Genomic DNA, 15,531 nt, shown 5'->3' on the forward strand with positions numbered 1-15,531 from the left:
ATTACAACTTGTTAATGTATCATAACTAACCTGCAATACACATGCCTTGAGATCATTCATAGATACCTTTGAAGGACTGTTTGGCACGTGCCACGATTTCCTCAGGCGGGTAACTGCCCAGCTCGCCCCTGGCATGCTTGGTTTTGCAGTATGTACACTGGTTGAGACACCTGAGATAGGACAATTCCAAATGTCACCTTTGGAAATGACTAAAACCTCATTTTAGTACTTGTTGTTTATTATACGAGTCCCGTTCTGGGAAAACAGGGCTTAATGCACGTGCATCAAGAGTCGTCATGACACTTTCCACCTTAACTTGATTTTTACTAAGAAGAGACTTCCTTTAAAAGGTAAAAAACATGAAAGCGGAAAGTGTCATCCCAGATTAACCTGTGCAGACACTTCATACACATGCATTAAGCCCAGTTTTCCAGAACCCAGCTCATATATTGGTTAGTATTAAAAAACTTATAAGCAAAATAACAAGGCTTCAATTACAGAGAAACATGTACATCATATCCTTTTTTTGGAGTCCACATTGTTGTGCTTTATGCACGTTTCCAGGCAATTTAACATGTGGTCACAAATATAACAAGGGACAAAATTTTCACAAAACCAGGTTTTCAATTTGAAAAAGTCTGATAAAGGGAGAGAACTAAAACTGAACTGATTGTTAATAATTAACCCCCTTTGTTTCAAAATAAATCTATTTTTAGTCGTGGCAACACACCATCCAATGATGGTGAACAAATGTGCCAAATGATTTTAAAATCTAACAATGAATGACATAGTTATGGCCCGGACAAGCTCATTTATGAACATTTTTGATCTTTGAACTCAAAGTGTTACCTTGACCTTGGAGATATCGATGTAATTCTTTCGCCCGACACACCGTCTAATGATGGTGAACAAATGTGCCAAATGATTTTAAAATCTCAAAATGAACAACAAAGTTATTGCCCGGAAAAGCTTGTTCCGCCCAACCGCCAGCCCGCCCGCCAACATACGCCAATCTAATAACCAGTTTTTACTTCGAAAAACCTGGTTAAATATATCCATAGATTTTAAAAAAGAACAACAATATATGTGAAACATTGTTTAAGCTCCTATTAAATTTAAATGATATTCCATTAACGTTAAATAGCTCCTTATCACAATACTTAAACTATGGTAAAAAACTAATATATTTTAAAATGTACTTTCTACAAAGCACTTAAAAATATGCCACATAAAATCACTATAAATTTCTTTCCATGTAAATGTAAAATATAATATTATTATTATACATGTATTAGGAAATATAAATTTGTCATTGCCATACAAGTTTGCAATTATTAATTCAAGTCCTCTGAACAGACTTACCCAGTGTTTATCGCAATAATCTCTATCAAAGGATTTTTCCGAATTTTTGGTAAATTCAGTGACGCTCCACCTATTTTCATGCCTGCAGATTTTTTCTGTTTAAACAGACGCACGCTGTGGCCTGAATGCAAATAAGTGATTTAAATAAATGTTTAGAAGGTGTTGAAGAAAATATCAAGAATATATCTCATGATAAAAATCAAAACAGAATAACATATTAAATCAAAATGTTGCAGAAACTGAATAAATATTTCATAACCTTAATGTACCAAATTTATAAATATGTAACAATATAATTTCTAAAAGCATAGCAAAACTTTCCCAAGATTTTTTTGTTAATTATTGGTTCAGGTTATTTGAAAATACACCATCATTTTTATTACCATGACAACCTACCTTTGAGTGTTTCTTCCACCACTTCTACAACTCGGTCAATCTGCTGCACTCCGACCACACTCAATCCCTGGATATCAAAGAGTATCATAAAATTCACAGTTCACAAGTACTTGAAACTTTCAGGTTGTGCTTTATACGCTGCATTCTAGGAGGAAACATGGGCTTAATGCTTGTGTTGTGTCGTCCCATATTACCAGTGCAGTCCAATAAGTTTAATCAGATTCGAAACTTCTTGCCTAAACTGGGTTTTCTCTCAGCAGACTTACTTGAAAACAAATATTCCTTAAAAGCGGGAAAGTGTAATTCCTGATTGCCTGCATGGACAGCACATTCTTATCTGAGACCATACATTAAGCAAATGCATTCCGAATTTAGATTGGATGCCACAAGTACAGACCATTTTTTGAAAATTAAGAAAAAGTGAAAGTAAATCATGATAAAATCAATGAGTGAATAAGTGTTCGTATTTAAATTCAAAAGTTCTTTTCCTGTTTAAGACTGCATTATTTGTGGATCCAGCAAAGGCGAGTGTAGAGTGTGAATTTTAGAAAGGAAATCAATTTGTTCAAACACATTTCAATTTGGGTTTATTTGGAAAATTTTAAAACACTCGAGTCAAAGTACTTTCAAAGGTTGAAACCATATAAGATACAAATGTTAAAGACTCTACATGCATATACTCCACCTTGAGCTGATGATGTCATGCACAGCCAACAATTACAATGTCCTTGAGAGAAGGTCCATAACTCTTGAATCAAAGAACTTCCCAAACAGTTGAAACCATATAAGCTACACATCTCAAAGACTCTACCTGCATGTACTCAGCCTTGGGCTGTCCCTGTGGAACACAGCCTGCTATGACGATGTACTTGTTGAGGTCCCGGGCTAGATTGATCTCATTACGGAAGTGATCCTCTGCAGGGCTCTTCACCGTACAGCTGTTCAGCAGCCATAGATCGGCAAGCTTTTTGTCATCTGAAGAGAACAAGAGGTTTTTCATAAGACCCACGAGGCAGGAATAAATACTGCTATTTATAACAAATAAAATTCTTTATCACTAAGATACGCATTTTGACTTGTTTCTAGTCCCTTTTAAGAATATAATAACATTCAAAACCTTTCGTAATAGATTCAAGTTATAAAGGCTTCGTTTCCAACCCTGAGGTAGTCATGAGTAGTAAACAGTATTAAAATTAAAATCTGAATAGACAAGAGATATGACTTTTTCATTAAAAGGTATGGTAGCTAGTATTATTTCGACTGTATTTTGAAACTGTGTTCATTCATGCATTAATGTTCAGAGTCTATTTTACTCATAATTTTTCAAAATCAATAAATAAAACAGGTACAATTAACTAGATATAATGCATTGTTGAAACACACAGGATATTCCAAGATTGATGTCTTTCTCTTACTTCACATAACAATTTTTTTAGAACACACAACATACCAACAATCTTGTATCCGAAGGCTGCCAGCTGACCGGCCATATACTCCGAGTCCGAGTTGTTGTGAGAGCAGCCCCAGGTCTTCACATAGATCTTCTGGGTGCCTACAAGAAAGTGTTGCTCTTGTTTGAAGTTAAGAATTTAAAGCAACGCATGTATAATGGTACACAGTGTCGCTGCTTCAGATAGGATTTGAAAAGTGCAAGGAGGGCAGGGTGCTAATTTGAGAAAAGGGCACTTAGGTGAGAGCCCCGTCATTTATATTATCCCTGTGGCATATTTTTTAATACAGCATGTTATAAACATGCACGTGTTTCAAATTATATGTTTTTCAATTTGTTTCTTCAATTAATAAAACTATTTTCAACTTTCAAAATTAAATTAATTTATTGAATCTTAAAATGAAATTTCCTGTATAATGTTGAGATCGGATCAACCAAGTTCATGATGTGTGTCAAAGTGGGCAGGGACTCTAGGATTGCAGGGTGCAGAGCCGTTCTTAACTAAGTATTAATATGTATGTCTTGTCTACTTCCAGATCTTTGTGGACATCCTTAGAAGATTAATAAATCCATATAGAGGAAGATAGAGACTTTATTTATGTCCACATGAAAATCTAACAGTAATCATTATTACTAACATATTAACAATTTTATATTTATTAATATTAATAACAATATTAATATTAACATTTGAAAATGTTGAAACTAACTTGCCCAGTTGACGGTTGCGAATGGGAATCACAGGACCTGGGGGCAGAATTTGCTGCTGCGTTAACTACCGCCCTCCAGATCCATGAGAAGAATGCCCACCCAGCTCCAACTACGGTAACACCCACCAAGATAAAGTTAGAATCGCCGAAAATTGGTACAGGATGTGACCCAGATCAGTGGTCTGCTTTCCAGGACAATGGAACATTTCAAAGTGGGCATGGCGATCACCAATGCCATGATACCGACAGCCTTGTTTTATTGTTGTGAAGTGACCTTAGAACAGACTTAATGAGAGATAATCATGGTGACGTTCGAAAATGCCAGAGAACAATCTTCTCAATGCTATAAAGAGACCAGCTGTCAAAGAAGAGAGCACGCTCGTACATAGACTGAAGATGAAATGCATGGTACAGTCCCCTGCAACTGGAATTCGAACATATCTCGCTTCGTTAAGGGGTCAGGCGGCCTTATGTCAATACAAGGCCAACTGTAAAGAGGAAGGGGTGTGAGCATGTTTTCCATTACAGTGAAGAGATTATAAAAGACAATTTGATCAGGGGCATTGCTGACCCGGAAATTCTGTCTGATCTCCTCGGGGACTCGAAGACTGATAGGACCTTGGACGAAACTGTTTCATTCATTGCACAAAAGGAGCAAGGCAAAGTAACAACAAGATGTGTTTGTGAAACACAATGTCCCCCTATATGATGTTTGACCTTGAAGGATGACCTTGACCTTGTGAAGGATGACCTTGACCATGACCTTTCACCACTCAAAATGTGCAGCTCCATGAGATACACATGCATGCCAAATATCAAGTTGCTATCTTCAATATTGCAAAAGAATTCATAAAATAAGCGATTTGGGCCACATATATTTGACCTCTGACCTTGAATGATGACCTTGACCTTTCACCACTCAAAATGTGCAGCTCCATGAGATACACATGCATGCCAAATATATAGTTGCTATCTTCAATATTGCAAAAGTATTCATAAAATGAGCGATTTTGGCCACATATATTGACCTCTGACCTTGAAGGATGACCTTGACCTTTCACAACTCAAAATGTGCAGCTTCATGAGATACATATGCATGCCAAATATGAAGTTGCTATCTTCAATATAGCAAAAGTTATTGCAAAATGTTAAAGTTGGCGCAAACAGACCAACAGACCAACGGACCAACAGACAGACAGGGCAAAAACAATATGTCCCCCACTACTATAGTGGGGGACATAAAAAAGTGCTGTTGGCAATTCGCTAGGTGCAGTAGGTAATTCACTACCATTGGTGTCAAATGAACAACCTGCTAAGAAATGTTGGGCATGTGGCGGCCCATCACACTGCCAAGGAAAAGACTAGAAACTAAACATTGTGAGGCGTGGACATCCACATGTGTAAAATGTACGGTTAAAGGACACTTCACGTCATGTTGCAGCAAGTGTATCAATTGTGTACATGGGGTCACCGTGATTCATCTTCAAGGAACTGTCCAAAGAATAGGAACAAGAAGTATCAAAATAATAGACCACATGACAATGCAAATTCAAACAGAGTTATGAATGTTAACGACGTGGGTTATGATCAGTTATGTACTGTGTCTGAAGAAAGCATTTCATGTGGCATACAAACATTACATAGTCTTCAGCACCATGTTGTGGCCAGTGGATTGCACGGCCTTCAAAGCCACATCCAATGATTACAGTTACAGTCACACCAGTTCCTCAAGACCACATTGTTTGGGTACCCAATGAATGACACCTCAAAACTGAAATCTGTGAACATGGCTATGGTAGCCGATACAGGGTGCCAAAGTTCTATAATGCCATTATAGTACGTCAATAACATGGGAATCACAAAGCGAGATCTTCTTCCAGTCAAACTCATCATGCGTGGAGCCATCAAAGAAGATCTAGGTGTGATCGGAGCTATTGCTATTAACGTTCAAACCACTAATGCAATGTCACCCCCCAAATCCACTAGGTTACTTTGCTATGTTTCAGAAACAATGAATAAGGCGTTTCTTTGCAGAGAAGCTCTTGCTTCACTGGGAATGATCACCCAGAATTTCCTAATGTTAATTCTTCTGAGATCCCTGCTTCCACTCTTGTCCCAGATGATGTATTATGCTCCTGTCCAAGACGGCAAAGTGAACCCCACCGCTGCCAACAGAGCTTCCACCTGGGATAGAAGCCACAGACAAAAATGTTGACCGTTTGAAAAATGGTTGCTTGATTACTATGGATCAACTGTGTTCAATGTTTGTGAGCATCAGCCATTGCCGCTTATGTGTGGTGACCCACTTCAACTTCACATTGACCCCGATTCGTAGCAGTTCATAAGCCAGCATTAGTACCAATCCATTGGCAAGAAAAGGTGCATGCCGACCTTGAGAAAGATGTCCGCATTTGTGTGCTCGAAAGAGTGAGTCCTAACACACCCACAACTTGGTGTTCAAGGATGGTGGTCACAAGTAAAGCTGATGGCACCCCCAGAAGAACGGTAGACCTGCAACCTCTCAACCGTTGTTCCGTCGTCAAACACACCACGTGCCAAGCCCATTTCATCTTGCCGACAAATCCCACAGACAACAAAGAAAACTGTGACAGATGCTTGGACGGTTACCATTCTGTGCCTATCCGTGAGGAGGATGTGTTGATGATACCTGTATGTGGGCAGACTCTGTCAAGGCTGCTTTTGTCCAAACATGCGAGTGGCTTGACATGTGTGCGGGAATCACACTGAACCCTAGAAAGTTTCAATTCGCGCAAGACACTGTGGATTTTGCAGGCTTAACAATTAAACCTACCAATATCCGACCAAGTGCCAAGTTTGTTGATGCTGTTCGCAACTTCCCGATCCCTACAGACATCACTGGGGCAAGGGCATGGTTTGGACTCATTAACCAGGGCGCCTATGCTTTTGCCAGAACAAAGCAAATGAAGCCATTCCGCACTCTGCTCAAACTGTCTACAAAATTTGAGTGGACAGATGAACTCAGCAGCGCCTTCAGCCAGTCCAAAGAAGCCATCATACAAGAAATGAGGGAAGGGTGTCCGCTAATTTGACCCTGCTCGATTGACGTGTCTATCCACCGATTGGTCACTTGATGGGGTTGGCTTCCTCATGATGCAAAAATACTTTGCATGTACTTCCAGAACCCCTGCATGTTGTCCTGAAGGTTGGAAACTCGTCTTGTTGGGAGCAGATTCACTCATCCAGCAGAGAGTAGGTACGCTGCCATTGAAGGTGAGGCTTTAGCTGTCGTGTATGCTCTTCATCAAACACGATATTATGTGCTTGGATGCAAAGACCTTATCATTGCCACAGATCATAAGCCACTCCTGCAGATCCTGATGATTGTTCACTCACTGAGATTGCCAACAGACGCTTACTAAACCTCAAGGAGAAGACACTTGGATATCGATTTACTGTGTCCATATTCCAGGCAAGAAGAATCTCAGTCCTGATGCTGCATCACGCTATCCAACAGGTAAGCCTCCAACTTCCAGGAGACCCAGCAGAACTTCATTCACTTGGCGATGAGCATATTTCTATCCATGACGTGCTCACTAGTCTATTATAATCGTATGAAACCGATGATGCTGATGATGGATCCACATCAGCAGCAGCTTTCAGTACTCTCCATTCTGTTTGTACAGTGGTTACATGGGACATGCTTCGCAAGGCTACGGCGTCCGACCCGAATCTCTAAAACCTTGTTCAATGCATAGCACAGGGATTCCCAGAAGATACCAAAGATTTGCCACCAGAGTTAAGAGTTAGCTTACATCGTTTATCACCCAGTATGTGTGTGGACTGCGTGATACTTGTGGGTCATCACATTGTGATTCCAGCTGTACTCCGGGAATCTGTACTTCACGCACTTCATGCCGCACACCAAGGCGTCAGTGCAATGCAGGCGAGGGCTGTGGACTCAGTATAATGGCCAGACATCACTGTTGACATTGCAAGGATTGAGACCAATGCTTACACTGCCACAAAATAGCCAAATCAAACCCCATGCAGCCCACAGTTGAAATTAAGCCACCTGAGTTCCCGTCCCAACAGATTTGTGCTGACTATTTCACTTACAACAATACTTACTATGTTGTGGTCGTGGACAGATACTCTAACTGGGCGATGGTATACAAGTCTGAGTCTGGTGCAGAGGGGCTAGTTAAACGCCTTCGGGAGACATTTGTTACCTTTGGCATTCCGGAAGAGTTGACATCAGATGGTGGACCACAGTTCACGGCTGGTAAGACACAAGAGTTTCTACGGAACTGGGGCGTCAGACACAGGCTTTGCTCAATTGCGAATCCCACATGCAAACTATAGGGCAAACTTGCTGTGAAGACTGTTAAACGCATGTTAATGGATAACACATCGCCGACAGGGTCTTTAGACACAGATAAATTCCAGCGGGCTTTACTGGCCTACAGAAACTCGATTGATCCAGAAACAAAGGCATCACCAACGCTCATTTTGTTTGGCCGACCCATTCATGATCCAATTCCGATACTGATGGGACGTTATCAACCACACGAGACTTGGAAAGAGTTACTCTCGCATCGTGAGAGGGCATTGGCAAAGCGCCACTCCAGGGACCATGAAAAGTGGTCAGAACATACCAGGCGATTACCGCCACTGCAGATTGGAGACCATGTGTTTAGTCAAAATCTTGTTGGAAACCAGCCCAGGCGATGGGAGCCCACAGGTGTAGTGATGAGGATTGAGGTGCGGCAATTCCATCAATATGTGGTCAGAGTTGATGGAACGGGTAGGGTCACCCTACGTAACAGACAGTACTTGAAAAAGTTCTCCCCGTTCTTCAGTAAACCAACAGATCCCCCCGCAACATTTGAGTCACAGCGTCCCGAATCGACATTTTTAATTCATGAACATGCACAACACCTCAGTTGTTAACAGCACCTACTGCTATGGAGAAAGCAATCCCTAATACCGGTACTACACAGGAACTGGCTTTGCTTCCACTACAACCAACCCTGGCCGGCCATCAAGACTGATACACCCCCACCAATCGAGGATGTACAGCCCGCACCCTCTACTCCCATGAACAGGGACACTGGAGGGACAAAGATACCAGGAGCGCTCGCTAGGTTGCTACCACACAATACCGCAGGAGAAAAAGAACTATTACCCCCTAGGCGGCCTGGCCAAAAGTCTCATTTCACCTATGGTTGAAATGGCTGTGTGTGTTGACTTATAAACTGTTTAATGCCCAATTATTATCATTTGTTGACTGTTTCCAGTTCGCATGATGGGACCTTTTAGAAATGTGTTGAAATCATAATCATCATGATCATATGTGTTTTATCTTTATAATCATGATAATTGTTATATGTATTAATTTTCAGGAATCAGTTTTTCACGTACCCTCAAAAACTTACCCCTATGAAGGGAGATAACTAAGTATTAAAATGTATGTCTTGTCTACTTCCAGATCTTTGTGGACATCCTTTTCCATCGTCCACATTTGAATCTAGTCAATTTGTTTTACAGCATACCATATAAACTTTAAAGCTTGGGGAGGAGAGGATTCTTGTAATTTGTGACATTGTCTGATTTCTGTATAACTTTTAAATTGTGTGATTTATGTAATTGAACTTGTTTTATAATGTTGTCATTATGGAAAAGGTATTCCATCCTTTAGACAATTAATAAATCCATATAGAGGAAGATAGAGACTTTATTTAATTCTGTTTAGGCCTAGCTGGAGAACTGGTGGTACAGATTCACAGAGCATAAAAATCTGCACAGTCATATAAAGAGTGTCAATATTTCATAAATAGTATGATGAGGGATAGCATCTTTTTATGTAATTTCAGAATTTAACAATTAAGAACCAACAAGCTATTAAGATGCTTTATGTTAATATTTTTTAAACAGATTGGTAAGAAAAACAAATGAAGGTTTAATTATTGAAGAACTCTTATATTAAGGATATATTTGCAACAATACTTTAAATATAATTATTTTTTTAGAAATCAGAGAAGCTTATATGCCTTTATGAAGTTAAGCAAAAACAATTCCAGTTAAGATTTCATATGCCCATCTCCACAAATATGGAGCCTTGGCTCTAAAAAAGAATCACTTTGCAAGTAAGACTGGTATAAAATACATTAAAGTTAATAGAACAGTTGATCTTTGGAGATATGAAATAATTTGGTTAAGTATCTATATGCTTTTTCAATTGCCCACTTAATTGACATTTAACTAAAAAAAAAACAGGTTAATGATTTTTAAACCTTGTTGCTTGGATTTTTGATGTGCATTGTATACCTGGAATAATACTGTCAGCACATACTTCTGATTCCATGTTTCTTGCCATTAAATTTGCGTGCTTTCGGTACAACGTGGCTCTTGTTCCCTGTTCTAATATCACTGTCCTCTGATGCAGATATAATGTCTTCTATGTCATCAACATCTAAGGCTGACATTGTCGGCATCCTGCACCTGAAATATGCAGATATGAGCCGTGTTCTTGGAAAACTGGGCTCAATGTATGTGTGTAATGCAGGGCTTTTTTCCTTCTTTTGCAAGGGCCTTATTTAGGCCTCTTCCCCCTAGCAAAATGCCCCTTCCCCTAAGAGAATTTCTTTAAAATGATGTAAATTTCCCTAAAGTTCAAGCTTACTTTGGGAACTTTCTTCCCCTTTTTCAATTTTGTGGATAATTTTTTCCCCAAAATGAAAGGTTTGCACATAAAATTTTTAACAAATGTTGTTTTCACAACTTACTCGCCATATGAAATTACTGCTCACCATTTGCATTAAACTTTTTTGTTTGTAATAGATGTTTACAGTAAAAGGTTTGATGATGATTCGCAGCACCCTCTTTAAAGTACTTTTTAATTACCAGATCACACCTTTGATAAACAATTAATCCGATCCAATTTAACATAGTTTACAAACGTTACTGATTGCACAGCCTGCAGGGGTGGCGAAATCTCAATTAACTATACTTGTCCATGGACAACCATTTAGGAAATTAACTTGCCCGTTGCTGAACTACACTTGTCCTTTAATGTTTATATAATTATAAAAGCATTTATTGATTAATGTTAAATAATGTGGAATATATCAAATGAGTATGATTTGCTTGTTTTGTTTATATTTGTATTCAATGGTACATCATTATAGCAGTATATTATAAACAATATAAAGACTTTCTTAACTTTAAATCTTGCGAAGCTAGTGTTATTAAAACATGTGCTGAACATAAGTACATTGTAATCTTAACAAATTAAACTAGTCCAATATGTGGACCTCATCAGAATGAGGCTCCGCTACTGGTAGCAATTTGATTATATAAACTGGTAACCATTGAAAATCGGGTTAGCCAAGTTTCTTGAAAAGTTCTGGTGCGTTTACTTAGATCATATTTTTTTATCATAATCTTTCTTAGTTTTTTGGGAGGTGGGCTGCTCAAAGCTTCGGGTTTCTGCTCCGTTGTTGAAGACCAAAAAAAAAAGTTTCATCTTTACCATTAAAGTCGTCTTAAATAACAAGGTAGACCGTGTTTTGATTATCTTAGATTGATACTTTTTGTTTCCGTCTGATTGTAAAAATAAAGAAACCAGTCTGTACACTGTCTAACAGTCGGGCCTAATGTTGAAAATGCGGCATGCTCCCGGTCTCGTATAGAATAAGGGAGATCACTGCGCAGGAAAGTGCACGTATTTTAGCTTGATTGCTCCGCAAATAGCACTGACAATGTAATCGCGTGTCAACATCCGGTTTTGTAAAACTTAATTACGGCTTTAATACAATGTTTTTTTGTATACCTGGACGCGACTTTTAAAAAACTTGTTGTCCACGGACAACTTAATTGAAAAAAAGTCAGTTGCCCAGACAAGCAAATGTACGACTCTGGCAACTCGGACATTTGATTTTGCCACCCCTGTCAGGTGCAAGAAACGTACCCTGGATAGTATATGGGCCCCGGAGCCAAATATATTGAAATAAATACATAAAATCATGTTTAAACATATCGTCGCCTCAAACATCACCAAACACTTCCAGGTCAACAACATTCTTTCCATCTCCAGCATGGCTTTAGGTCAAAACTGTCATGCGAGACACAGCTCATAGGACTTGTAGAGGACTTATCCAGGAACCTTATTCATGGTCAACAAACAGATCTAATACTCCTGGATTTCTCGAAAGCGTTCGACAAGGTCAATCACATGAAGTTACTCTACAAACTGCACCAACATGGCATCCAAGATAGCAAATTACAATGGGTCAAATCTTTCCTTATAGGTCGACTTCAGTCTGTCTTGGTAAATGGTGACAATCAGACGAGGTTCCAGTCACATCAGGTGTCCCCCAGGGCTCTGTTCTCGGCCCTATCCTCTTCTTGCTCTACATAAACGATCTGCCAGAAAACATAGTGTCACAGGTCCGGTTATTTGCTGATGACACTGCTGTCTACATCACGGTCAAACAATCCCACTGAACAAAATACCCTGCAAGAAGATCTAGATCGGCTACAAAAATGGGAACACACTTGGGATATGGAATTTAATCCTTCCAAGTGTACGGTTATGAACAACACCAGGTCAAAACGTCCCTACAAATCCACTTACACACTCCACGGTCATATTCTAGAAACAGTTAGTGATGCTAAATACTTGGGTGTTAGCATCACATCTGACCTCAGCTGGAATAAACACATAAACCAGGTTACTGCAACAGCCAGTCAAACACTAAACTTCATCAAACGCAACATTCCCAGGCTTCCTGAAAAGTCCAAAAAGGTGCCTGTCAACAGGACAGGCTGCTGGAAAAGTTTGCCTGTCTGGACAAAAATTCACCTGTCCGAACAGCGCAAGTTTATAACTGAAGAATTTAGTAAAGCCTATGTCTTTCACTTGCCTGTAACATTTTTAATGGCATTGCCTGCTTGGGATTTGGTTTTTCTAGTGGTGACATCTCCTTTGCCTTCTTGGCTGTTACGGCGTGGCTGTGTGGGATTGATTTTTCATGGTCAATTATCGCTGATATCCTAAAATTACAACATCCGACAACGAATGGATTTGTTGACTTGCACGACGCATTTGATCATGTTTACATTTGTCACAATACATTTTGTTACTTGACTCTTCATAATGAAGCCAACTTCGGTCGGTCATCCACTTAGTTTGAAAAGTTCTGTTAACTCGCTTGGCTTCATAATCTTTCAATTTTTTTTTTCTTCATTGGTAAGTTTTTTTTTATGGCCAGGTTGAGCACCATCAAGTACGTTAGCAACAACATTTTGTTCATGTGTAGTTTTTTGTTACAACCTTTGTAAATGGATAGATGGTAATAATCGGACCAATCAAATTGACGTTCTCAAAAAAAAAAAACAAAGGGAGAGCACTCCTAAGAACTAGTGACGCGATAGTGTTCTTAATTACAAAAAGGCTCGAAACTAACGAAAAGAGTTATTCTAATTGGGTGTTATCGTTCTTTTGGCTAGTATGACTTTTCGGTATTAAGTCATTTTTTTGCCTGTCACAAGGACCGGCGATATTAGAAACTTCGCCGGACCGTAAAGAATTTTTCCGGACAAGACCGGAGGACCGGCCTTTTCAGGAAGCCTGCATTCCCATAAAACACCCACGCATAAGAGAATTTGCCTTCAAAACCCTGGTCCGCCCACAACTTGAGTATAGTAGCTCAGTGTGGAGCCCACACACACAACACAACATAAACAAGATCAAGATGGTCCAACGCAGGGATGCTCGATGGGTTACAAATGATTACTCATATCACAACAGTGTCACACACATGCTAGACAAATTAGGGTGGCGTTCGCTTGAGAACAGAAGGTATGACTCCCGGCTACTGATGTTCTATAAAATTGTCCACGGACTGGTTGCTGTACCAATGCCTCCATACGTCACTCCTCCGACCCGGCTCACTAGACATCTGCACCCTCTTTCATTCAGACAAATCCCCACTCCAAGCAACTACTATAAATTCTCCTTCTATCCAGCCACTATTGTCCTATGGAACTCTCTACCAGCCAATATTGTACAGGCACCTACCCTGGACCAGTTTAGGCTGGGGGTGACCAAACTAGACCACAGTTTCTAAGCAGGTTGGCTGTTTTTAACCTTTTATCTGTTTATTCCTTCTTTTAACTAACACTATCACCTTTGTTTCTATGTCTCACAAATACATAATGTATTACTTTTATCTCCTATACACTTCTTCCTTAATTTCCTAGCACTGACACGCACCTGCTGGTATGCTAATTGTTGGCGACTAGCAGTATATATAGATGAGAGAAAAAATGACAAAGAGCCATGCCAAAAAATCCCCACCTCTGATATTTTTATCATATTTTATATATTATTTCAATATACTGGAAATTACTAGATATCTTGAATCAACCATTATTGGAACTGGTGGGCAGACAAGCTGATTTTAATACATCATCCACTGATAACATCAGCTGGGCTTATTAATGTTTTGTCAGTGCTGCACTGCATTCAATTTAGCCATTTTATAATCATCTGTTCCGAAAGAATTACCATAGCTGAAATTGATGAAATTACAGTGTTTTTTTTTAATACAAGATTTTGTCATAGTCAGATTTATTGACACATTACTTAACTATAACTAAGCCAAAAAGTAACTGCAAAAAATAAGGCCCAACAATTACTGCGTCCGAAAATATTACGTCCGAAAACAATTCTAGCTCTAAAAATCTCAGCTTTAGAGGCAATATGTCATCAATAGTAAACTGGAAATTATAGAAATCAATACAGACGGACAAACCCAACATAGCAAACGCATAAAGAAATCGTAGGTCTTAACTTAAACTAAACGGAGAGTGCAAGATGTCCGTGTTGACAAGTTGATGTTTAACCGGATGTCCAGCGTGCAAAGAAGGTTACAAATGATGTAAGAAGGTTATAAACCAGTAAATCACATTGCACCTGAGTCTCAAATATACTGGCCCGCATGTTAAATCAGGGACCTATACAAACAAATATGTATATTTTCTGAATCTTTCCAAACTTGTTAAGTGTTTTTATATCAGTATTACTCGAACCCTATTGAAAATGATGAATATCGGAGCAATAAGTCAATTATGATCTGTATCTGTATCTATACGTTGAAGATCCCGACTTGCGGTTTTTATTCAACGGGGTGAGAGAGCGCGTTATGATGCGCGGTAGTTCTGTAGAGCGTTTTTGAACGACTTTACGCTGTCCTTCTGCACCACACTGTCTGGGAGGTGGTTCCAGTGAATGGCTGCGTCCACAAAGAAGGAGTTTCTATACTGTATAGCTTTGCTATCTGGGATTTGTAGGCCTTTTGAGTTGTTGCAAACTTGACTGTTTACGAAATTTGTTGCTATATGGTCCGAAATTGTTTTTGCTTTAATTTTGCGTTTAGGTTTAGAGAATTTTAGGAATTTGTCAGGTGGAAGTGACGGTACCAACCCCTCCACCACTTTGTACATAAGGATGAGGCGAAGACTGATCCTTCTTTCCTTGAGCTCTTCCAACTTGAGGTCATATTTCATGCTTGTAACTGCACCGGGGCTTCTGTTGTTATAGTCTTTCTTTATGAACCTAGCTGCTCT

The 15,531-nt window shown here is 39.4% G+C and overlaps 1 protein-coding gene across 1 annotated transcript in view; it reads right to left on the minus strand.

Moving 5' to 3' along the window:
* The window catches only part of LOC127874097 (threonylcarbamoyladenosine tRNA methylthiotransferase-like), a 36,743-nt gene extending 21,905 nt beyond the window's left edge, over positions 1 to 14,838 (minus strand). Inside the window, 8 exon segments of the mRNA XM_052418228.1 lie at positions 67 to 170; positions 1,363 to 1,483; positions 1,759 to 1,825; positions 2,570 to 2,733; positions 3,209 to 3,310; positions 10,228 to 10,265; positions 10,267 to 10,401; positions 14,757 to 14,838. Coding sequence (XP_052274188.1) covers positions 67 to 170; positions 1,363 to 1,483; positions 1,759 to 1,825; positions 2,570 to 2,733; positions 3,209 to 3,310; positions 10,228 to 10,265; positions 10,267 to 10,394 — 724 coding nt within the window. The 5' untranslated portion in view covers positions 10,395 to 10,401; positions 14,757 to 14,838.
* Positions 14,839 to 15,531: the final 693 nt, after the last annotated feature.

The sequence above is a fragment of the Dreissena polymorpha genome, chromosome 3 (assembly GCF_020536995.1).
Source record: "Dreissena polymorpha isolate Duluth1 chromosome 3, UMN_Dpol_1.0, whole genome shotgun sequence".
In the NCBI taxonomy this organism is placed as follows: Eukaryota; Metazoa; Mollusca; class Bivalvia; order Myida; family Dreissenidae; genus Dreissena; species Dreissena polymorpha.